Source organism: Prinia subflava, chromosome 1 (assembly GCF_021018805.1).
Source record: "Prinia subflava isolate CZ2003 ecotype Zambia chromosome 1, Cam_Psub_1.2, whole genome shotgun sequence".
Lineage (NCBI taxonomy): Eukaryota > Metazoa > Chordata > Aves > Passeriformes > Cisticolidae > Prinia > Prinia subflava.
In genome coordinates this window covers 135,906,704-135,931,279 of record NC_086247.1, presented here as the reverse complement: position 1 = coordinate 135,931,279, position 24,576 = coordinate 135,906,704, and the positions used below count along the sequence as shown (strand labels likewise).

Here is a 24,576-nt window from a genome sequence, read left to right as displayed (position 1 = left end):
TTTCTCACTTCTTGAAGTTTAATTTTTGTTACAAAAGGAATAAAATACAGAACAGCTAATATTAACCTGGGCACCTATAATTTAATTCAGTTTGGAAGTCAGAACAAGCACATATTTATGAAGAAAAAGCAAGCCTTCAAAAGCTCAGTGGAAATATGCTGAGCAGATGACATCAGTAGCCTTGCATTGCTCCTCTCCATGGCTTGCTGATGAGAGTGAGCACAAGTTGTTTGTGCTACGGACACAGCCCCGGCCCTCAGCACCTCGTGATCCCATCCCCGGGCGGGAGGGACACAGCCATGAAACAGCTTTAGCCCAGGCAGGAGTAACTCCTCGACAAAGGCAGCACAAAAGTATTTCCTGCTTTAAAAGGCATTCCCATCATCAAAATATGCATTAGTATTGCTTAGACATATTTTCTAACTCAGTCTTTTGTGCCATATCTAGAAATACGGTACAGCGGTAATAACGTAATTAGTGTTTTCACAAGCTAAATTACAGAGCTGGCTGCAGAATAAAGCACAGTAGCATCAATATTATCAGTTAAGTATTATACAAAAATAACATCAATAGTTTTAGTATAGTCACAAGATATAATAATTTCCTCTTTTTCTCTGATCCCTTTAAATTGTGTCAAATGAGGAAACTCACAAAATTCATTGACTTTACTTCAACTCTAATTCTAAAAATCAGCATCTCCAAGATTGCTAGGTAAATTTTTTGTAGGTTCTTGAACAATATTTCTTTCTGAATATGGCATTATTAATAAAGAAGTTCTGCTGTATCAGTCGCTCATATGAATTTAATTTTCCCAGCACTTCTGTAAGTTAACAAAGGAGTAGAACAGATACTTCACAGATGAAGATAATGAATCATAGGGATTTGTAATAATTATCCAAGACCACAAAAGCAATCCTATGTCAGTGTGAGAAGTGGAACCACTGCCTTTGCAATCCAGTCCTACTCCACATTTCCTTTCCCCCCTGGTCACAAAGGGAGATCTAAAATTCCAGCAACCAAGATACTGGAAACCAAGCAGCCATTAAGGAAGAAATTGAACCAAGCATGCTTTCACAGATTCCTCACATGGGGAGACAATTCTCTGCAACTCCTACATACCCAGAAATCAGAGGACTCCAATTAATAACAAAGTTGAAAGCATCCCATGGCATTTTCCATGCTTAAAACTCCCCTTCAGCCAGGCTAATTCACAACCCCTTAGACCAAATCAAGAACGCTTGAAGATCTACTCACACTCCATCCACTTCCTAATTACAGTAACTTTAAGCTTTACTTCACAAAATGAGATTAATTTCCTCCACCAGTTCCATTCAACTCCTTCAACATTTTGTTCATTTGTTTGTTAAGATGCAGATCTCCAGCAGCTTGATCACTTCAGATGAGACAAAGCAATCCCTTGGTAAATCCCTCTGGACATGCAGAACATATTATATGCACAAGAGTTGAACTCCTTGAATTTCCCCTTTTCAGATCCTCTAGGTTTCCAGTCATTCAGATAAAGAAAGGAGCTTTTGTAGGCCAGTTAATCCATCCGCTGAATGAAATATGGTAAAAGTTCTACACATCTACAGGTTCTGTCAAGGCCCTGGTTTACATCTGTACATGTAATAATAACTGTAGTAATGCAGACAAAAATCATAACTCGGGCCCCCAGAGAAGATCTTTAGAGACTTGAGTTGAAAAGTCCCAATGGTGCAGTCAAAGGAACAGGCAAAATGATTTAAGGGCTTACATTTATTTCTGCCAAAGCACTGGCTTAATTTTCTTTGTGTGTCTTTATAAGCCACCTCTGTGAGAGGGACTCTTACTTGAAATGCCTGCATGTCCTAAGCTCCAAAGTAGGCACCATTGAGTGGTAAGCTGAGACAAACATCCAAAGGCAGGGTAAGGGCCAAGCTGCAAAATGAGCCTGTTGTTCATCTTCTCTAGCACCACAGTCACCCATTCACATCAATTTGAATGAATTAAAATGCAAATCTACATTTTATTATATGAAATTGAGACAAATGATACACACTTGAAGCCTGCCAGAGTAGCTATAATAAACATTAATATAGTTTTAGATGATGACTTAAACCAAATGAAAGGATGGAATAGAAACACTGAAGAAACACCTTGTGAAATACTACACGAAAGGCAACTCTTGCCATAGTTACATTAGTAAAATACAAATTAGCAATGATTCTGCTGTAAAAGGCTAGATCTGTCTTGTGTCGACATGTATGTTGATGTACCTCTAAGGAAGCCTCCAGCCACAAGGTGCTTGTGCAAGGCAGAGACGCAGCCTGCCAGCAAAGAACAATTGTGGGGGTCTCAAACAACGTGGGAGAGGACTTTGCACTGCCACAGCCTAATGGGATGTGGCATCGTCCAGGGATCCTGCAACAAGAGGCCAAACAGCCCCTGGCCTCGGCCAGAGCTGCCCAGCGGATGTAAAGATGTATTTATGCTAGCTCTGATTTAGATTGTGCTCTACACAATCAGATCGCTTTGAAGGTTTGCCTTGTGCAATCATTTCCTTTGTCAGGAATCAGAAAAAGACTGTGAAAAGACTGTGAACAAATTGTTTAGGCATTGAAATTTAACCCTGTGGAATCCTTACAGTGTAGCACAGTGTGACACAGCAGGAGCACATTTGTCAGGGGACTGAAGCCTCTTTGCTCTCTCTGCACAAAACATATACATTAGCATTGTGTGGGGTGGGGGGGCTCCCGAGCACACGAGGCAGCTCTGGGGACACACAGCTCCACGCCTCTGCTGCCTCCCATCTGCACACAGCCCTCTGCACCTCTTCTGCTCTGTTGGGGAAAACAGAGGCTTCAGATCCTTCAAGACTGTCTTGAAGCCCTTCCATTGCACTTTGTTTCAGATTGTACAAGGTTTGATTTTTAAGTATCCATAAGGCACGTGAGAAAATAATATTGAGTATTACTCTTAACAACAATCTTGTTAAGAGTCTCAAAGTTTTTCCACTAGCATTAATAGTGCCAGAATATCCTTGCATTAATGTCAGAATATAAACACTAAAAACAAAAAGGCATTTGGTGGAAGCTAGTCAGTTCCAAGACTTTTCACTTAGCTGTGGGCTAAGGAAAGAACCCATCTGGTGTGGATTCTACACCAACTTTCATGACACCAACAGTTTCTGTCTCAGTCTCCATACAGTAAGGTACTGTGCAACCCCAGCTCCTCCCAAAAAGCAGAGTCTGACAGCACTGAGTACCTCACAGCAGGAGCACAGCCCTCTGTAGAAATAAATTTTAACACCAATGTTAAAATTGGTGTTAAAATACACAGGATAGCCCACCAATGTTTCTGTGAACTGTTGAAAAATATGCTGACAAGAATAAAAAATAGTCATTTGGAATTTCACAAAAAAAAAGCCACTCAAAATAATTTCCAACTGCAATCAGTCTTTGCTCCTGCTTTACAAGTAATAGATGAGACTATCCTTCTTTTATAAACCCATTCAGTTTTATGCTTAAGAAAGTTGGTACATTTCTCTCCAGTGGAGGTTTTCAAACACTGTCTTGCCTTGTGGCTGCCAGTATTTCTATATCCCATTCCAGAACTTCTGTTTAGTAGTTTTTGAAAAAACAAAACACCAAAAAAATCACCACCCCCAAACTGCTGCAAATGAGAAAAAGAAAAATGGTTAGAACAAAAAATGGTAAATGACAGTTACGTATCTAGGGAAGACTAGAGGGTTTTTTGCTGTGTGATACACCAGAGGTGTAAGCAGAATGTGAAAGTCTTTTCACTCTCCAAAAAACAGCAAACACTGTTTCAGGATGTTCTACAGATGGAAAAGAACTCATACCTCTACACTGATGTGACCTGCAGCTACAAGACTTAAGTTCCAAAGGTGTTTTAACTCAACTCTTCAGCTATTTCAGCTCTTGAAGGATAAATCCTAAGCTGCCTTAGTCCCATCAGTCCAACCTGTGCGACCTAAGTGTCCTCAGATTTCCTCTGAATGTGCTCAGAACTTTGCTAACAGCGCTCCTACAGCCAAGCAAATCTCCTCTCCTCTGAGCCACACAAATGTGCTGCTGACTCCTGCAGAACCAAAGCTCCCAGGGTCCTTCCCTTTGTGTCCATGGAAGTTCTGAGTTCACTCTGTCCTTCTCAAGAGGAACAAGCAATGTAGTGTTCCTTTCCTCCACAGTGAATCCTGCCTTAATTAAGAGGACTTTTGCACAAGATGTATTATCTACCAGGCCAGGATCACCACCATGATCATATCATGCAGAATTCAGCCCTTGTATCATCTTCAGATCTGAATAATCTGATTATTATTTCTTTGTTTAGCTGCTACTAACATGTTTGGACATGCAAAATCACAACACTTTTCTTCCTCAAAGGTAGCAGTAGGACATATCTCAGTGCAGAAAGAATTCCATTATTAGAAAAAACACAGGGGCCAGCTTTTTTCCATCATTAAGCTTGGGAAGCATCAAACAATATGCAAAGGCAAAAGGGGAAAATGGTAATAGTGGCGAGAAGGCTAAAATTTGAATGAGATAACAAACCTTTCTTGTGGAAGGAAAAGGAAATGACTGATTCTAAAAAAGCTTCTGTAATAAATCATCACCCCTGCATGAAATTCCATTCATATATGTGGCAATATCTGGTAGTAATGTTAAAGAAAAACAAAAAGGAACAAAACCTTAGCAACAAACAAGTTTATAAAGAACAAAATACAGCTTGCTAGAGTCACTGAGCATTTTCAGTAATTTGAAAAGTAGAAGGAGATTTAAGAATCAAGCAAGGCTTTCAACAGCTGTATTTGTATTACAGTCATAAAGGCATAAATGTGAAATGCAGCTCTAATAAAACACTGAAGTTTATAAAATTGGTTGGTAATTTTCCACCCTTTCCAGAAGTATCTCAGAATATCCAGGGGAATAGTACCTGAAAGAGAAACATTTTGTTTGTCTGTTAGACTACAAGGCATGTTCTGTGCAAAGGAATGAAACACAATGCATATTTCTGCTCATCAGGAAAAAATCTTAGCATTAAACACTGCTCAAGGAATTCTACAGTTACTCCCCAACAATGTTTTAAGAACCTACTTTTCAACTTACATTGTCATTTATTCTTGTAAGTCAGCTTTTTAAAAATATATTTAGGTTCTTTCAGGGCACGTAGGTAAGTGGCTACATTTTAGATAGGCTCAGCTTCAGCTGCCATAAGCACTGTCTTTATTAAGAAATGTAGGTGTTGGCTTCTTTTGAAATTATGGCCTTTAATAAAAAAGCATGAGTTTACACATATCTGTCAGCTGCAAATGACAATAGTCTGCTGCTGTTTCTCAGACATAAGCACACACCCCAAACTCACATGAAGGCTACATCCATGAGAGTGACACTGGTTCTGGAACAAAAAAAATGTCACAGTGACCTTCCCTCTCTAACGCCACTCAAGGATAGACACTTTCCAGTAAGTTTTCATTAGAGTAGGACTCTGTGGTGCCATTATTGTCCTGCTCTCCTTCAACTGGTTTTCCACAATGGACCCACTACATGGATCCAATATGCAAGCATTAAAGCTGCATTTAGTTCTTGTTTTCCAGGTTGAGACTATCTGAAATTTAATACTGTATTATTCTAAAAACATACATCTTGGTATATTTCTAGTTTTGCAGGCATGTGAATTGCCACCTCTGAGCCCTGAAAGCTTCAGCTATAGAGAGGAACACACCTCCATGTATTGTAGGCCTAAAGTATTAAAAAAAACCAAAACCACCCAACTAATGATTTCCCTTAAAGGAAAATCTATTTACCTTGTTAATTTTAATTTTCTGGATAATTTCTGCATAATTTAATTCTTTTAAAATTTCATATTACTTCTGTGACTGTAAAGCAAATTTTCCAATACGTTACTGTATTCAGTCTGCAAACAGCCTAAAATAACAGGTCTCCAGGACAAACCCAGAGCTGGATTCTATCACAGCTGCTGTGCCTCAGGCAGCACAACCAACATCAGGCAGCAGCACAGACAGGCAAGCAGGAGATGCTCAGAGGGGCCTTTTTCCTTATTACATCCCAGGCTAGATGAGTAACCTTTTTTCATTTACAGGGAGAAAAGTAGCTATAACAAAGAAATATTATTAATATCCAGAAAAGCATAAACAAATTCCTCTTTCCCTCTGAAGTACTAGCTGCAGCATAAAATTTTTTTATGACTTTGCTTTTACCCATTTGACAGCCACTGGCTTTTCTTTGTGGAGACAAACAGGGCTTCATTTTGTGAGACTTAGTTTCTAGCTACTATTACCTGAAGAACTCCAGTGCTATAATTAAAATTGATGATGCAGATTTTCAGAGCCTGTAGAGGGAGTACATGAGTACAATGTCCTTCTGATGTGTTGATGGAGTGAAGGACTGGTAAATGGATATCTAGAATCTAGGAGGGCATTTCTCTCATTATTACAATTTAGGATGGTGACATTTTGACTGTAAGCTATTTAATAGTGTTTCTGTATTCATTAAGGGCAAAGTTCAACTTGGTGCAGACAGCTGGTGTAAGGTCCTTTTATATAACACTTAAGCCTCATGATGAGGCTCAGGGAGGAAGGGCAGCTGTGGGCAGACCAACTGTGCAGGAGAGCTCTGGACCCTCTGTACATCAGAGGAAGTTTCAAAGGAGCCTCTGAATACACTAGTTCAGACACACTACTATGAAAGTCAAGTATGCAACCAAAGATTCACCAATACCTGTATTCTGGAGCCTAAGTAATCCACTAATAAGTTACCAAAATAAATTTCCCACAAACATTCATAAATATGAGTGGTTATACTGAAAACTCAGAGTCCATCTGGGCAGCGCAGAGTGACTTTTCGTCACACTTTCCTACAAGAGCCTGATTATTTGGGCTTTGTTGACAGACAAAGAAATTTGATTCCAAAGACAAAAAGAGAAAGCGTTCTAATGCATGTGTCCAGAGGTTGTGTTACCACTGGGGCAATTAACCACATGTTACGCTTTGGTTTTATTAAAACCAAAATTCACATAGGAGTTAAATTACTATTTTAAATCCTTCCTTTGTGTTGTTCCTGTGAAAAACGTCTAACAATGTTACAAGTATGAATTCTTTAAATTTCGTTTTCCCTACCTTACTATTTCCTCTGGATAGCAATTGTTAATAGTGTTGATATATTCCTGAAGAAGTGACCCAGGTTCTGCTTTTATTTCTTGTACCTTTTTAAGTCCACCAGTTGTTACAAAGAGACGACGTGCTTTACTGTCATGTGGTAACACCTACACACAGAATAGTACATTTAAAAAATATATTTAAAAAATCTCTGTGACACTAGGCTCAAATATTGCTTATTTGTTTTTAATTCAGAGGACAGATAAAAGGGAAAAATCAGAGAAACAACATCTGTAATGACTACTGTATTATAACACTCAGTTGTATAGGGAAAAAAACCCTTAAGCCCTTTATGATTACAACATAATTTATCATGTACTTTAATATATAACATATACAAAATAATGAATTTAATATTTATCCTTACATAAATAATATTTCTTGAATTATTCCTACAGAGACAATAAGATTGTGGAGAATAAATAGATAATAAAAACAGAACACTAACATGGAATAACAACAGCATCTGTTCCACTTAAACCAAGTTATTCGGGTCTTTTATGTCAATTCCCACAGTTTAATTGTAGAGCTGAATTTTATATCATTATAATGAATCTAGTATAGATTAGTGCATGAAAACAATACTGAGAATTGTTGCAAGTGAACAATACAGCCTTGAAGCATTACATGCTACTATTAAATTCCTAGATATTAAAATCCTTTAACACACTGTGTAGCCATGGAAGCCTTTTACAAACACACACACAAAGCAAAAACGTGAAGTTTCTGCAGCCAAAGGGGATGAGAAGCAGAAATGATCAGACAATAACATTCTGTGCTCCCTGAGTGATGCCAATACACAGCTCTGTCCAGAGGACGGCAGGGAGGGAGGGAGGGAGGAATGAAGGGAGGGAGGTGGGGGCTGGGCCAGGCTAGGGAGAATGACAGCATGTAGTCCATAGGCCCATAGGGCTGCAATATTATTAAAAAACAAAAAAAATAGAGAGAGAGAAAGACAGAAGGATAATGCAAGATGTCAGCTGCATCTACAGCAAAACCAGATACATTTAAAACCAACCCTGAGAGTTACAGATTATGAGGGAAAAGCATTTTGTAAGCTTCCACACTGGTCAGACATTAAGCCATAAATTTGACTGTATTTCAGTGTAAAACAAGAGCCTCAAATGAGGAAGGGAATGCCTAAAAGGATGAAGAAAAAGAACAAGATTATTTCCATGCATACAGACAAACAACATTCGTTCCTGCGGTTCCTCTAGGCTGTACAAAATCAACAGACAGGTACAGAAAAAGCAGAGAGCACAGAGACTTCTCTCTATTATTTGCTCCACAGAAGTGTCAGGAACAACTGTGATTTTTTCGTTGTGGGAACTGAACAGACTTCTGTTTTCACATATCTCCCACAACAAGAACTGCCAAGGAGGAACTAACAAGGAGACAGGATATGGCCCTTTCCCTGCCTTCCTCCTCCACACTGTGACTTCCAGACTGGATAAGACAGCAGAAAACTCTCTTGGAAGGGGCCCTTAAGAGAGAGAGCACTTCTGAGACACAGTCCTTCCCCCAGTTCAACCTCAGACAGCACAGAATTGCACAAACCCTGAAAACATTAATGCTAAAATGCACAGTCCAGCATGAAAAACAAATAGCACCCCATTCTGAAGCACAGCTTGGAAATAAGGCTTTTACTGTGCCCTAAATAAGCCCACAGAAGTAACAGACCACAGCTCTAATAATAGGAAATTCCCAAGCTATGGTACAGGAGAGAAAAATGGTTTTACTACAGAGAACTTAATTCTAAGAGTGTACTTCAGAAGAGCAAACGCCAGACAAGCATAGTTTAATCATGTGTAGGCAAAGGAGAAAAATGAAATGAAACAAAATATCAGCTGATATGAAGGGCACAAAACCATTTCAATAGCAAGCAACATTCAAATATACACTGGATAACCAGTTGCTATGCACTTGGCTCATTAATAGCTCCAGTCATGACAGAGAAGCAAAAGGGACTGGATTCTGTGCAAATCTCCAGTCTTTGAACACTCTTAGCAAGAAGACAGGACAAATTAAACTGTGGCAACATAATCAGGAATCTGCACTACCAACAGCATTTGGTAGATCTGTCATAATCAGAACTGAGTATAGAGAGTGTCTTACTTGGCCATTTCCAGAAAGAACACCTCACCAACAGAGCTTGGTATACCCTGCTAACAGGTTACACTGCAGAGTACTGCACAAAACATAGTCCAGAGCTGGACAGGATTCCCAACACAAGCTGAACATGACAAACACTGCAAGTCTCCCAATTAGGTAGCAACTACTCACAAATGTTAAATGTTTTGAATAAATTGTATCACCTTTACATGCTGCATGCAAATCAACAATGTAATTAACAACTAACTTCCAAAATTTTGAGAGGGATGAGAACAGATCTGGAATTTTTACACTTATTTGAGACTGAAAATTAATCAGGATAAAAGGAGTGAAGCCTTTATATTATTCTAAAATATCTGACTTAAGTCACTCCTGTACAGACAGCTTGTAGTTTATCTAAAACAGATGTGACTGGGATTTATGTGATACATTGGCTCAGTGAAAATATTTGCACGTGAGTTAATATTCCACTCAATCTCAAGAGGCAAGGAAGGAAAAACCACCTTGCCTATAAGAAACAGTTTTCCCAGTCTTAGGATGAATTATGGCAGATTCCAAACAAAACAGTATCCAGCTGTATCAGACAAAAAAACAGGATCCAAACTGCTTTTGAAGGGGATGCTTGAGGATCCTGAGAAAACAATGACACCTTTAGAGTGACTTCTTCTTTGGAAAGACAGATTCCTTGCTAAATGGGAAACAATTAGCAATTAACATATTACTCACCAAGCAGAGCCTTTTCTTACCTTACTAAACTGCCCAATAATATGCTTCATAATATTGGGAGGGGCCTCATGAAGCAGTGGTTCAAGTGCTGGAAGATACGTGCATCTCTGAAGAATATTCTTTAAGGCTTTCTTAGTCTATTGAAATGCAAAATAAACTTTCTCTATTAAGATATCAATGAAAACAACAAGAATTCATACATATCACTGAAGCCTGATCAAAAAAGCAAATTGATCAGAATTTTCAATGAGCAATTTCTGAATAGAGACTATGATATCTATGAGGTCACTTAATGAAGAATCAATTCTCTACTTAGATTTATTAAACCTCAAAACCTACAGTGCATCATATTATTATTATGTTACATATGGTCAAAGTAATGGCAATTTTCCTTTGACTACAATGAAAGTTGGAGTAGGCCCTTTAGGTAAATTGAAGTACTCTAATATAATAAGAAAGTTAAATCAAAACATGTTTTAAAAGATTGTATTTTAGAAGAGGATTACTAGGAGAAGATGCTGGTCTGGGATAGCAAAGCACTGTCCAGGCAGTGGGGGAAAGAGAATGAAATAATTGTGCATATTTCTGACAACCAACTCACTGTTGACTGATACAAACAGTAATGACCTTCTTGGGCAGGATTACAGGTACAGCTAATTTGGCTTCAATATTTTTGGGTCCACTGGAAATTACTATATAAAAGTTACTTTACAGGTCTGGAATGTGGTATTTTAGTGGAATGAGCAGAACCATCATACAACATGGGAGATCATATCCTGTCCTATTACACTCTTCTGTTAGTTCACTTACTGTTGCTCAGAAATACACTTTACTAAACTGCAGCTCTACTAGCTACCACACAAGGAAAGGCCCTAAACATGGGCAGTTGCATATTTTAAAGAGCAGACTCTTGATTAGCTGTTACAGTTTTATTATAATAATAAAAATGTAGGCAAAATTATTACAAGGACTGTAATATTTTCTACAAGAGCTTATACTTGCAAAAAAAGAAGTGGATAATTAGAAACGAGTCACAAGAAATTACAGCATTTATGAGTCTATGCAACTCTGATCTAAACTGGGAAAAAAATAAGGGATTAGACTGTGGTGGCTGTAGCATATGATTTGGTATACACCATAGGCACATGCATTAGGACCAGTCAATCCCCTAATAAATGACACAGCCTTCAGACACTCTGCACCCAGGAAAGCTGTGACTCAGTGAGCATCAATAAAAACACATATCATTTAGTCATTTTTAAGCACTTAAACCTCTTAATTACAACTCATATACCATCCTGCAAATACTACAAATCTACTTGCTTTTGACTTAAGATCTTCTGAGCTGCGTGTGTCCACAAAGATATCGAGCAGTGTGGGCAGCACGTTTGCTACTGCAACATGACGTGCATGCTCAGCACTGTGTCTTCCAATCTGTCCCAGGGCCCAAGCAGCTGCTGCCTTAATATGATCTTCATGTTCTTCTATCAAGCAGGCACACAGTGGTGGTATTCCCTGTAGCATTAATCAAAAGCACAACCTTTACAAATGTAGACCAGGAAATGACAATGCAAAACAGATACAGATAGTTAGAAAATGTTTCTCTATTTACACTCTCCTTCTGAAAAAAGCTGTAAGAGAATGCATGCCAGTGTGTCATATTTTTACAGCATCATGATTTGCAAGAATTTTTAATAGATCTTAATGAATATAGTTAAAAAGAAACATTCAGTGTTCTAAGTCAGAAAGCAGTCTGAACAAACATGCAAATGTTAGGTAGAAAAAGAATACACAACGTAATTCAGGCTGTACTGAGTAAAGGTGGCAGTTTTTCTCAGACTGAAAATAAAAGAATTTGAGTGCTTATGATTCTATGAAATCAGTTTAAGACCAGAAGGGCTCAGTCACTAAGTCCTTCTATTTTATTATCCACAGCACTAAATTTCAACCTCTTCTTGAGTCCCGTAGTTCATCTTTGACTCACCCAATCACTTCAAGAAGGGTTTCAACTCTTGATTTGCAGACATCAAGAGATGGAGATCTCACATCCAGCTGTTACTGGAGTTGTTCTGGTTCAGGGTCTTTACACTTTCTCCACAACTACTAAATAGCTGTTATTTTATGCCAAAACACTTCAATGGGAAACATTTCATGCTACTTCAGATAAGGCAAGGCTACCAAACCTCTATCCCAAAAAAACCTTTTCCTCCATCCCATGAATCCTTCTTTGCTATTTTCTGCACAGATTTCTGCTTTGTTGTTTTGGGTTTTTTCCCCAAGACACTTTTCAAACACAGACAATGGAACTATATATATTAGTATAACAAATAGATTAACTTCTCTTTTCCAATAATGCTTCATTTCTACTCTTCCATACCACAAAGGACTAAATTGTAGCGGGTTGTGCCACTGCATTACAACAGAAGACCACAATGAAGTGTTTGTCCAGTATGATCCCAAAAATCGTTGTTCAAAATTCATCCTTTCCAGGTTAGAGTACCATGCAATGGAACTATCAATTTACATCATAACATCATTAGTGTCTAACAGCATACAGTTATGCCACAGTGCATTTCTTTCAAACGGTTCCAGTTTACCAAGCCCATCCTCAGCACTATGTACCACTCCACAAGCTTAATATCCCCTGAAGCAGTTTTTTTAAAAAGGGTTTGGGGTTTATTTGGGTTTCTTCTTATTTCTTTTGTGGATCATTCATTAACATGTTTAATTTCATCAAAGTTTGCTCAGACCCCTACAACAGCTCTCACAGCAGTTCCATTCAGTTATGATAGGAATCACTACTATTCTTCAAAAATCTAATTTAGGGGCTTTATCCAGAACTTAACCCTGGTTTCATCCCACTTAATGTCAAGCACTCAACAGCAGGAGCATATTTGCTCTAGGCATCCCTGAAAGTGGAAAGATAGACACATGGACAGAAGAAGGGCCTTCAGAGATGGCAAGAAAAAAGCATCCATTTCTTTAGATTTAAAATACAGAAGAGTACTTTTTGATCACTACTACTTTCCTTGCATTTCCTTGCATGTATATTATGTTGTAGCAACTTCCATTTTTCAACTTGCATTTCTACTAGAAGAATTTTCTGTTCCTTTGTTTATATTGTTTTGTTGCTCCACTCATACATGACACTGACATGGTGTGAGAATGGGTCAAAAATGTTAGTGAAATTGTTTCCTTCTTTCTGTCATTAGTTACCACTATTCACATCAGACTACTAAGCCAGGCACTAATTTCACCTATTGCAAGCATTGCAAATTCTTCCTCTTCTATATTATTGCCTAGCAGAATTAGAACATTAGAAATGTCACTTGCACAACTGAATCAGACCACACTACATTAGAAACTGAGCTCTTTTCAAGTCTGAAGATTGCTGTAGCAGTACTAGCAGAGTCATGCTAGTACAGTGAAGAACATGCCATTAAACACTGGCATTTCAAAGAAGCTTTCAGTGTGGCCACAAATATACATTTTAAAAGGAAGGAGACTACAGAAATTCAGTGACTTCTTTTCTGTACCCAGGCAACTGCAACACAGAAAAATCATGCACTATAATACCAACTAATCCAGGATGTTTTGTAAAAGGTTCAACACCATAAAGACACCCTTTCATCAGGTTATCACATAATTTCAGTCATAGAAAGCAGCGATACCAGGAGAAAGTGCATTCAATGAGAGAAAGTATCCAATTCTGTCACAAAATACATTCTCTGCCTATGTTAATTTGTATCTGTACCAAAGAATACTGCTGAAGAACTACAGGAAGACAACAAAGTGATAGCTAACCTTGGAGACAATCACTGCCATTGACAGGTCCTCGGAATGAGCCGCCACATAACCCAGTGTCATGATGCCAGGCAGTCTGACAGTCCCTCTGCAGCTGCCAATACAATCAACCACAGCAGCAACTCCCCCTGAATTTACTATAAACTGTGAAAGCTGAAAAGATAGACAGAAGAGATTAGATACTGTGAAGTATCAACAGGCATAAAGTACCACATCAGAGAAGCCTTTTAATGTATTGCTCCTGTTTTACAAAATAAAGCTGGAGTAAGAGTGATGTATCATACAGACTCTGGGAACCAAGTGCAGTATCAAGTTTTCAAGAATGAGGCTAATTTGCTACTGTGATTTTGATTGACTTTACTGCAAAGAAATCATGGTTCTGAATCCCTGATGCTGTATAGCATGGAATGACATATTCTCAACTCCATCCTCACACACCAGAGAAATGTGCAAATGACAGCCTGATGACATGACTGATCCTGAAGATGCACCTACTAAGCCAGATACTGTTTTATCCTACTGTTCCCTCATTCCCAAACTAACATCCTGTGTTCTGTGCAGTGACAGAGGGAAAGGCCCATTGCTCCTCTCACCTGCATTCTAAATTGCTTCTGTGGCATAAAATCCTTTATGGATCCTTAAGCTGAGGCATGAAGCCAAGGACAACTGTTCTGGATGTGCAAAACCAACTTGGGCTGCACCATTCTGCCACATTAGCATGCTCTGAGGGACATGTCCAGGGAACACAACACACTTGATGGGTAATGGAGTCTGCCCCAGAATGCCAAATTGCATAGCCTTGCTTATAAATGTTAATCAAGCTATACAACATGGGTTTCTACCAAAAGCAAACTTCTCATATCACTTGGGGGACAAAAGTAGAATATGCATGATATCAATAATGTATAGAAATTAAAATTATTTAATATTATTATTTTCTTCCATGCTTTTAGGTATATCCCATTTTTCCTACAGATTCCAAAGCAAAAGGAACATGTTCTTAAAAGTCAAATATAAATTAACAAAACTGAGACATGTGAATTCCCAATCCAGCTGATTGCTACAAATATGAAATCCACCTTTGTCTTAGAGCCTTTAAAAAGGGATTGTTTTCTTCATGAAACAGCCAGATGAAATTTTCAGTTAGTACTTAGGAAAGTCTGTTGACATGATTGTGAATTACAGCCAATGGCAACCAAGTCCTACGTCTGGACACAGCCGTGTGCACGTGGATGTGCAGAGCTCCCGCTGTGTCCCTCAGACCTCGATCTGAGTCCCTCTGCTGCTGACCTTCACATGAATTTTACTGCATATGCAGACAGAGAGCTGAGATTCAAAAGCCATGAGTCTCCAATGACACAGCCAAGTCCTCTAGAAATACCATTTGCCAGCCTGTCTCCATTGCAACATGTGTTGCTTGAACAGAGTTCCCAGAGCTGGACAGTGATCTCTGTCACTCTGAAGTCAGACATGGATTGTGACTTCCCATCGGGAGTCACCAAGACACTTCCTACTGCTCCCTGGAGAGCTGCTGGCATGGCCAGTTCCTCTTGCATGGAGGATATGGTGCCAGAAGCCCTCGTGACTTCACCTGCAATCCTGAGTTTGGTCTCTGGCTTCTGACACTAGGGCCCACTTTTGATAACAATAATTTTACTTTTTTGAGGAAATGAAGTTGCATTGCCCATGAGCTACAGAGAGAAAGCAGGAAATGTGCCAAGACTGTGAACATTTATCACCAGCTTAAAGACTGGCAGGCTGAAGGAACTGCACAACATTCATTGTCTAAACACTTCTCAGTTGTTAAGTAAGTATCATGATTTTGAAATTACTATGCTCAGCATTAGTGTGTTCCACAAATACATGGCTTATATTTCATTCCAAAGTCATATTTAGAGCCTTTTAATTATCTCTGTGGTCTGGCAGATTAACGTAGTTATAATTATATGGTTTTTCTATTTATTTTGTATTGACTTTGCCAAACATCCCCACCTTCCTATGAGCAAAAACACTGTAAATGCTCAAACTCAAATTACAAACTCAAGTTACCATCAGGTTAATAATAAATAAGAGAATTTCTGACCTTCGCTGTCATTGGAAAAATAATTAAAATGTGATCCCAGCACCCCTGAAGATTTTTAAAAAGACACACACCATCTATTATTGTTAAAGGATATTCTTGCAATTTATTAGCTGGTATCATGACTTCTGTGAGGCTTTTCTCATAATATTTTTAATATCTAGGACTGACAGTACTGTCAGCCAAGAACTCCCTCTCTGTGCTGATATCTCATAGAATGAAGTAGCTAGGTATACATTTTATGATTCCCAGTTTCCTAACCCAATTCATATTCAATACACATCTCGTAATATCAGCAAGCATTTCCATATTTTCCAATGAACATGCCAAACAGCCATTTGCCCTCCCTTTCGAAAAGCAAATGACAGAATAATCCTGTATTTTATTTAAAGTGTAAAATCTAATGATATGACCTTGTATTTGCATTTTCAAGGTTTTACCTCAGGCGTATGCTTTGCTATCTCTCTAATTAAAGTTGCACCATTTTTCTTGACATATTCATCTGAGTCCTTCAGGCATGTGAGCATAACTGGGAAAATTTCTGCTTCAACCACCAACTCTGCAAGTTCCACTGAATGCTTTGCTATTTGGCTTAGAGCTGACAGCACCTGACGCTAGTAAATAAAAATTGTTATAAAATCAATAGTATACAAACATCCCACAACACACACTCCCCCTGCACACAAAAATCTATTGCATCGAGGAAAACAAAGCAGGATAGGGAAAACAATTACAGCTATTTTACAATTCACTGAGTCAATTCACGCACAAATATAATGGCACAGAACATTCGCTGGTCCCTGAATAAAAGTTTCTCTTTTGTTTTATCCCATTGAAGCTTGTATGTATTAGAAACAAAAATACATATACACACCATTTAAAATAGTAATTAAAAATTTAGTAAAATCTATAGAAAATATTTTTATTTACACAAATTGGATCTGTCAGATCTTATATTAAGAAATTTTTGTGGCATTTTTATGTTGTCTACTGTTTGGTAGAATAAGACAGAAAATTTATAATAAGAAACAATTTTTTTGTCAATTAAACTCTAGTGATTAAACCTTTGACAACAGATAGTTAAATTAAACATCCGACAACAGATCTGATGCTATTCACATCAGATAGTATATTCTAAAATACAATAAGTTCACAATTAACTGGTTTATCACATAATCTTTAGTATGCAAAACCTTTTTTGTAACTGAAATGTGCAAATTTTATCTATTAAAAGTATCTGTTGCACTCTTCATATACTGTTTCTTTCTAAAAAAACCCCATACTACTCACTTTAAAGATTAGTTTAGCTGTTCATCACAGAGCTGCAGTTTATATCAAGTAGCTAAATTTGTAAATATGTTCAGAACTCTTTATCACTAACTACATAGTTACATTTTGCTAACGCCCAAATCAAGAGCTTCTAAATAAATATGCACATCCATGTCTTTGATTCAATCTCAAGTAATGACTGGTATAATGGAGATTAAAAAAAAATTAAATGTACCTTCAGTTTTTCATCAGGGTTCAGGATCATCTGAGCTAAGTGAGCGATAGCTCCTGCATCCACTACTGTCTGTGCTAACTCTGGAGAATGCTTTGAAATATCACTGAGAGTTGAAGCAGCAATCCTTTTCAAAGCAATTTCTGGCTCCTGGATACAGAGCACTAAAAGAGGAACAGCGCCTGCATCCACCACAGCTTGTGACAGTTCTGTAGGTCCAAGGAAAGTAATTAAGTGAGTATGGGTGACTGACCCTTGTGCAAGCCATTTTTCACCCTGACAGATACAGCAAAGGAAAAAGGGGAGGGTGTAGTTCACTGTCTCGACATCTGCATTTCAAATCAGCCCTCCTGGTTTCATAAACCGTGTGGACCAATCCACAACTGAAAAGAATGCAGGTCAATAGATGGACCCCCATTTACATGCACACATTTGAGGTAGATTAGGCTGAAATGGTTTGTTATTCTGTTTTCTTTTTCTTTTTTTAAAGTAAGCAGATGTCAGCTGTTTAAACCCTGGCTATTCTACACTGATCAATAGGAAAGCATTTTATGCATGGCTAACAAAAACACAGAAAGCCAAAGTACCAAAATTTTATCAACCAGCTAATTAGAGAGCATTTTACCCTCTAAATGATAAGCAGATATTAGCATAGATCAAATGGCAAAAACAAAAATACAAAAAACTTATATAAAAGATTTATCTTACATAAAAGATTGCAAAAATGGAACTTGCTGGTCAAAACTAGTCTTTGCTACCATACATGGGATGAGACAGAATTTATACTTTAACGACAAGAAAATGTTATCATACACAATTAGACAAATGAGAAATATCATGAGTGATACTGTGTGACTGAGATTAGCACAATACCCTTAACTAACTGCACCTTAAACGAAAAAAAAAAATCTGAGCATGTGATTAGCTGACATGGACAAAAATTACACTATTAGAAATTCATTAGCTCTCTCTGTGTATGCAGTATTAATCACAGTCCTAAAATGAGAATTACTGGGTATCAGAAGCAAAATTTATATTATAACCAAGCTGTGCTATTTTAAAATAGTGTTGGAAAAGTGGTAAAAACCACAGGGGATTTAATAATCTATTAGGTTCTTCATTCAGTTTTGCTACACCTTATTATGCATATCCATTATTATCTTTAACATTTATCTTGACTTACAGTACCATGGCAACATATGGCTGTTGTATTTCAAGACTCTAACTTAGCTTTTGATTTATAGTCCATCCATAAAGAGATTTTCATACTAAGAAAAATACAGCATACTTCATTAAGTATACATAGACTAATACGGTTTTTCATGAAATCTGTAAGTCATGTCATCATTACGTTAATATCCAAATAATGTTCCAAACCAGATTTGTTTTCAATTAGTGAGTTATAGCCACACACTGCAATACATGTGATAAGTCAAATATTTACTATATGTTATTTTATGATACAATGTTTTTAAAAAAATATAAATAATACATCAAAAAAATTAAATCATGCGGTAATTTTTAAACTAATAAAATACTCTGAAATTAGCTTAGTTGGCTAGAGCATAGTGCTAATAATGGCAAAGTTGTGGGTTCAACCCCTGTACAGGCCATTTACTTAAGAGTTGAACTTGATGATCCTTGTGGTTCCCTTCCAACTCGGAACATTCTTTGAATCTGTAAAATTAACCCTAAAAAGTTTGTTTTTCAAAGAAATATTTGACTGAAAATGTAGTGCGTGCATCCTCAAAATACACAAAGCATAAGATTTCACAAAATTCAAATGCTGTATCTTCAGTTTTAAAAATCTGAAGGGAAATGTACCTGAAACATATGTAAAAACAAATCTGAAAAGGAGCTAATCAATGTAAGTGGTATAAGCTACACTGAGCTTTTCATGGAAAAAGCCATGCTCAGCTTCTTGAGCTTGTGCTTTGCTGCTGCACACTGACCAAGTGGAATACGTGGTGATCTAGTGACCAGCAGTCCAGATTACCCCTCTGACTGCCTCAGAACCTCACACCAACCAGCTCCATTGCCCACTGTCTGCTGGGAAACGCTGATATTGAGAATCTGATGTCAAGAGCGACACGGTGCTAGAAGAATGGGCTTCTTTAATGTCTTATGAGCTAAAATCATGAAGTTCAAGCAGGCAGAGAAAGAGAGATACCTTTTCAGGTCACAGCTACAATCAGGCATACAAAAGTAACTGTAAAAGTTATTTCAAAAGAGCAAACTAAATCTGATTCAATTTAGATCAGCTCTCGCTGTTAGAAGTGTGATACCATTTAAATACTGATGGTTACTGTTGGTCATGGGTAATTAAATGGTTTTTTCTTCCAGTGGTGTTTATAAGGTTCATGGCTAATAACTTACCACATGGAGGGCTGGACCATGTGTCAAGACAGACAAGTCGTAAATGGACTGTCAGAAAAACAGAAAAGCTGAGGCAAGGAAGAAAGGAAATACAGTATTTCCCATCATGTTTCCCTGCAAATTCAGCCCAAAATTACAATTCTAAGTATTAAAGATTCTATTATAAATTGTAATTCTTTTTTTTTCCCTCAAGAAAAGGCTCAATTAATCTTCCTACTTGTAGAACATCTTTAATGAGGATTATACACCAAAGGATTCATGAAACTCTGCCATCCAATTAGAAATACATAGAGGTGGGAAAAATTTAGACTGAGAAGGAGTTAGAGGCAAAAACAAACTTGGCAATAAGAAATTTTTAAAACCAAATATTCAGTCAGAAAAAATTAAAATAACTGAAACAAATTACAAAAATACTCTTCCAAATGCTATGCCAAGGCTGTATTGTAATGGCAAAGACAAGACCCATAGCTGCAGAGGAGAAAGACAGCAGAGAAAAGCTAATGTATGAACCTCATTTAATTCCAAAGAGGGTTATGAAAACCACAGGCTTGGAACTCACATTGGGCTACAACTTGAGGAACTTGTCCAAGTACATGATGATAAAGTTGAACTCCCTACATGAGGGAAAGTAGGAAATTGAACTCCATATGTTCAGACACAAGAGAACTATAGCTTAAAACTGATAAATTAATCACTTTCATCCAGATTGACATGAGGAAGATTTTAGCAAGTGGAGGTACTGGAGACAAGACTCAAATGGATGTAGAAGAAAGACTAATAAAGGTAGATTTTGGAGTCTGAGATGCCACCAGTTCTAGTACAACTAGAAGTTGTACTAGAGTTGTGCTGGTTTGTCTCAATACCAAAGTATTCATCAGGGATGAAGAAATGAATTCAAAGTAAGCTGAAGACTCGTCATGAGTTTGTGTGATCAGGAAGAGGGGAAAGCCAACAAAGTGGAGTCAAGATCCTACTTACATACCCACTGAAAACAATGGGAAGCCTTACAGGATTATTCCAAACTAGCTTAAGGTGTTAAAAAAACAAAACAAAACAAACCCTATTAATATTAACAAATTGGCAATAATAGTATGGATTAAAAAAAAAAACAGATGAAGATAAAAAAGATGAAGGTGAGAAAGTGAATGTCCATGTTGTCCCCAGAGAAAGAAAATCAGCTCAATATTACATTGACAATATACAGTATTATATCTCCAGAGCAGAGTAGCAGCAAAACCCTGGGTTGGAAGGAAATGCATGTCTCAATTTAGACCAGAGTTCTCAAACACTTTGCTGTGGTAGCAGGTGCATCCACAGGAAACAACAGGTTTTGACCAAAACAACCACCAATACTGTATTTTTCTGAGGACTGTGTGATCACGTTATGGCCACATAGAAAGACTCTAATTCCCACAAGTAGCCCAAAGGCTGCACTTCAAAATCAGAGGTTTATGCAGGCCACTACAACCACAGTGCCAAAGGTTCCACTGGAACCAGTGGGCAAACCTTTCGTCAGGAGGATGGAGGTTAGACTCAAATCACTGAAGAGCTGTAGAACCAGTTCTTGTAGCTGACACTGCTTCGAGCAGGAAGCTGGACTAGGGATGTCCCAAGGGTCCCTTCTAAGCTGAGCTATGATCCACTGTTCGACAGAAAATGAGCAAAACTCTGCTCTTAGCAATACATTTCACTATAAACAGTGTTGTTTATTTTTGTTTTCCTACCAATTCATAATATACTGAAGCAGGTATGAGACAATTAATAAATTACACCTTTAATGCAGATAAAGAAAATGGAAAGCCAAATTATTTGCACACTTCAAAGAAAACAATTTTGCACTTTAACTGAATATGGTATAAGTAAAATGCTACAAAATATTTTTCATTAACGTGATGGTATTTGTGGTATTGGAAACACTTTACATTCTTTTTAAACACAAATAGTAGAAATAACAAATGGCAAACTCACAGCACATTGATTTGTACACTTTGGAGTAAGATTGGTATCTGAAATCCAGCTCAAAGGGAAAGAAAGAGCAGAACTGCAAGAGTAGTTTCTAAATTTTGGAATCTGACCTGACAAGATTTCTAGGATCTTGAAACCTCATGAGACATTTATCTTGACCTAAAATCTCACTGGCCTTCTGGAGACATCTGTTCACAGATGAACTGCATTTTAAGAGATTTTTGTATGAATTCAGTATAGAACTAACTAAGCAGAGAGTATTTTCATCGGGATGGGCGGGGAAGCCTCAATTTCTCAAAATGGAAGTCTTTTCATGGGAACATCCACTGCAGTTCTCAGTAGGTTTACTGGCTCATGGATGCAATTTCTGATTAAAAGCAGAGAGACCCTCACCACTGCAAACAGTTAGAACTGAATGCTGGGAGCCTTTGACTGCACTCTACAGCGACAGAGGTTCACATCCTGCCTAAAACAGATCAGGACTTTAATCCCAGAGATATGCCCTATTGAACTTTGCTTGCAGGGGCAAGCAAATCTCCCTACCCCCCAACCTTTTCAGGAGAGAGAAAAAGTTTTAACATTGTCCCAGTTCAGAATTGTAACAGTTTTTGAAACTGAAAAACTTTTTGTGGGTGGGGGAAACCATTTTACACTCAGGTCTATTTTTAAAGTTAAAGCTGCATTATGTATCCACAGAAAATCAATGACAGAAAATCATAGCCACCAAATTTGTCAACAGGAGCATGCCAGTCTAATCCAGAGTTTCTTGAACAGTAAACACCAGCTATTGATAAGAAAAAGTCTCAGTATCCCATTTTTCTATCTCTGTATCTCACCTCCAACAATATCGTGCTGCAAAGGCATGCTTGCAGCAGTGTAAGAAACACATGATGCACAGAGTGATCTTTTTTCAGTATAACTCCTCTATTTTCAATAATCATCTTAGAGACATCCTGTGACTGTGTTATAGAGACAGGTAAATCCCTTAAATTGGCTGTAGCTGGGCAATTTTTTCAAGGATCTTTTGGTGGGCTTTTGTTGACATTCAGGGGTTTTGTTCTGATTACATCTAGTGATCTGTCTATGTCCTGATGCTTGCAGCTTGGTAGCACTCACAATTTCAACCTAATTTCTGAGGACGCTGTTCTTATTGTCATTGTAAATTGACATAAGGTATGCACCCATTCACCATCAGCAAATAAATTATTCATAACCATGGAGTAAAAATTTGTACAAGGAATTTGTTGTCTTCAATACCCCCACATCACCTCCATCTTTGCAGACAATGCTGTCACAGAGCGAACTGGATCACCCTAAAGCTCAGTCAGCATTCATGCAGTGAATAGCATGAAGGGCAATTGAAGTGAGTCAATATTGATTTAGTGACATAACAAAATGTTATGTTACAGAAATGTTTATGTTAAGGGTAACATGGACACACACACACACACTACATGCATTTATACAAATGAACGCTTTTGATATTTGAATAAATATCTTTCAGATGGAAGGAACAATTATTTTCCACCAAGGGTGGAATTCAATCCTGATGACCAAATGATAGAAGATCATTACCAGAGAGGTGTCCCAAGAATTAATTAGTTCCCCAGAAAATGCAGTCTGATAGAAAGATGCTAACAACTTTGGAGACTGTCCCAGTAAGCTAACTCTCTAAGTGGGAAGGGGGAATCCTTCTGCAGTCCAACATTCTGTATTGATTAAAAAACAAAGAAAATCAATTCCAAAATCACTCTATGTACATTTTAGAGCCTAAACCAAATATAAAACCAGGAGTTAATGTTATGATCCTAAAATTAGTTTAACTTTGAACAATACAAACATTAACCATTTCTCCCACCCCTTCCAGCTAGCAGTTTCTTCCCTCGGTTCTTTCATTCACAGCCTAAACATTTACTTGAACTATATAAATAGCTGGTAAAGAACTATCAACCACGTGGATCAGCTTTTAAACAGGAACATGACACCACCAGTGAGTTATACAACTGCCTGTGAGACAGCAGTGAACGGCTCAATATTGGATTCCTAGGATCTATCCCTGACTCTCAGAGAGCAGCGTGGTCCACTGGCTAATGAAAACATAGTGCAATAAATTTGGCCTATTTATCGTGCAAACACTACTGTAAGCTGAATGAAACTTGCTTCTCCCTAGGCTTCTCCATTCAACTATGTATATAAAACAAGAACTAATGTCAAGCAAAAGAAACCTGGTTCTGCAGTAATACCTACACAATATATAAAGATTCAGAAATCTCTTCGTGAAGAGGAATAAAGCAGTGTCCTCTCCTGACCATGGGCCAAACACATCTCTTAAAGCACCTCTCATAACTGGGCACTGCTGGTGTCAGGTATGCTGGTTTCCCATAAAAAGGTACAGCATTGTTAGAATGGTACAGTTACACTAGGGTTTTATCCCAAATTTAAAATTTGTAACAGCGAAGAAAAAGCATCTTGTTCTCTTTAGCAAAACAACACTATTATTATTATTATTATCATCATCATCATCATCATCATTATATAACATTAAGCTAAAAGATAACACACATGAAACTTGTTACCTGGATTGTGTCGGGCAATATACCCAATTGCCCAAGATGCAGCTTCTTTGACTCCAGGGTCAAAATCTTCCAAGCAAACCACCATCATTTCCAGCACTCCACATTGAACTACTGCCAGAGCTAGTTGTGGAGAATGTTTAGCAATTGCTCTTAGCACAAATGCAGCTGCTTTCTTGTAGTAACGCTAGACAAATCAGAAACAAACATTCACTAACATTAGAAGTTCAAAGCATAATATAGTCCAGACATGCCTAAATTA

The 24,576-nt window shown here is 37.8% G+C and overlaps 1 protein-coding gene across 1 annotated transcript in view; it reads right to left on the bottom strand.

Annotated features, from left to right (window-relative positions):
- Positions 1–1,054: 1,054 nt before the first annotated feature.
- SPAG6 (sperm associated antigen 6) overlaps positions 1,055–24,576 on the bottom strand; it is a 37,888-nt gene continuing 14,366 nt past the window's right edge. The window contains exons 4-11 of the mRNA XM_063413704.1: positions 24,318–24,501; positions 17,404–17,609; positions 16,340–16,513; positions 13,820–13,972; positions 11,339–11,530; positions 10,036–10,152; positions 7,139–7,284; positions 1,055–4,935 (exon numbers count right to left, since the gene is read on the bottom strand). Coding sequence (XP_063269774.1) covers positions 4,869–4,935; positions 7,139–7,284; positions 10,036–10,152; positions 11,339–11,530; positions 13,820–13,972; positions 16,340–16,513; positions 17,404–17,609; positions 24,318–24,501 — 1,239 coding nt within the window. The 3' untranslated portion in view covers positions 1,055–4,868. The remainder of the gene's footprint in view (positions 4,936–7,138; positions 7,285–10,035; positions 10,153–11,338; positions 11,531–13,819; positions 13,973–16,339; positions 16,514–17,403; positions 17,610–24,317; positions 24,502–24,576) is intronic.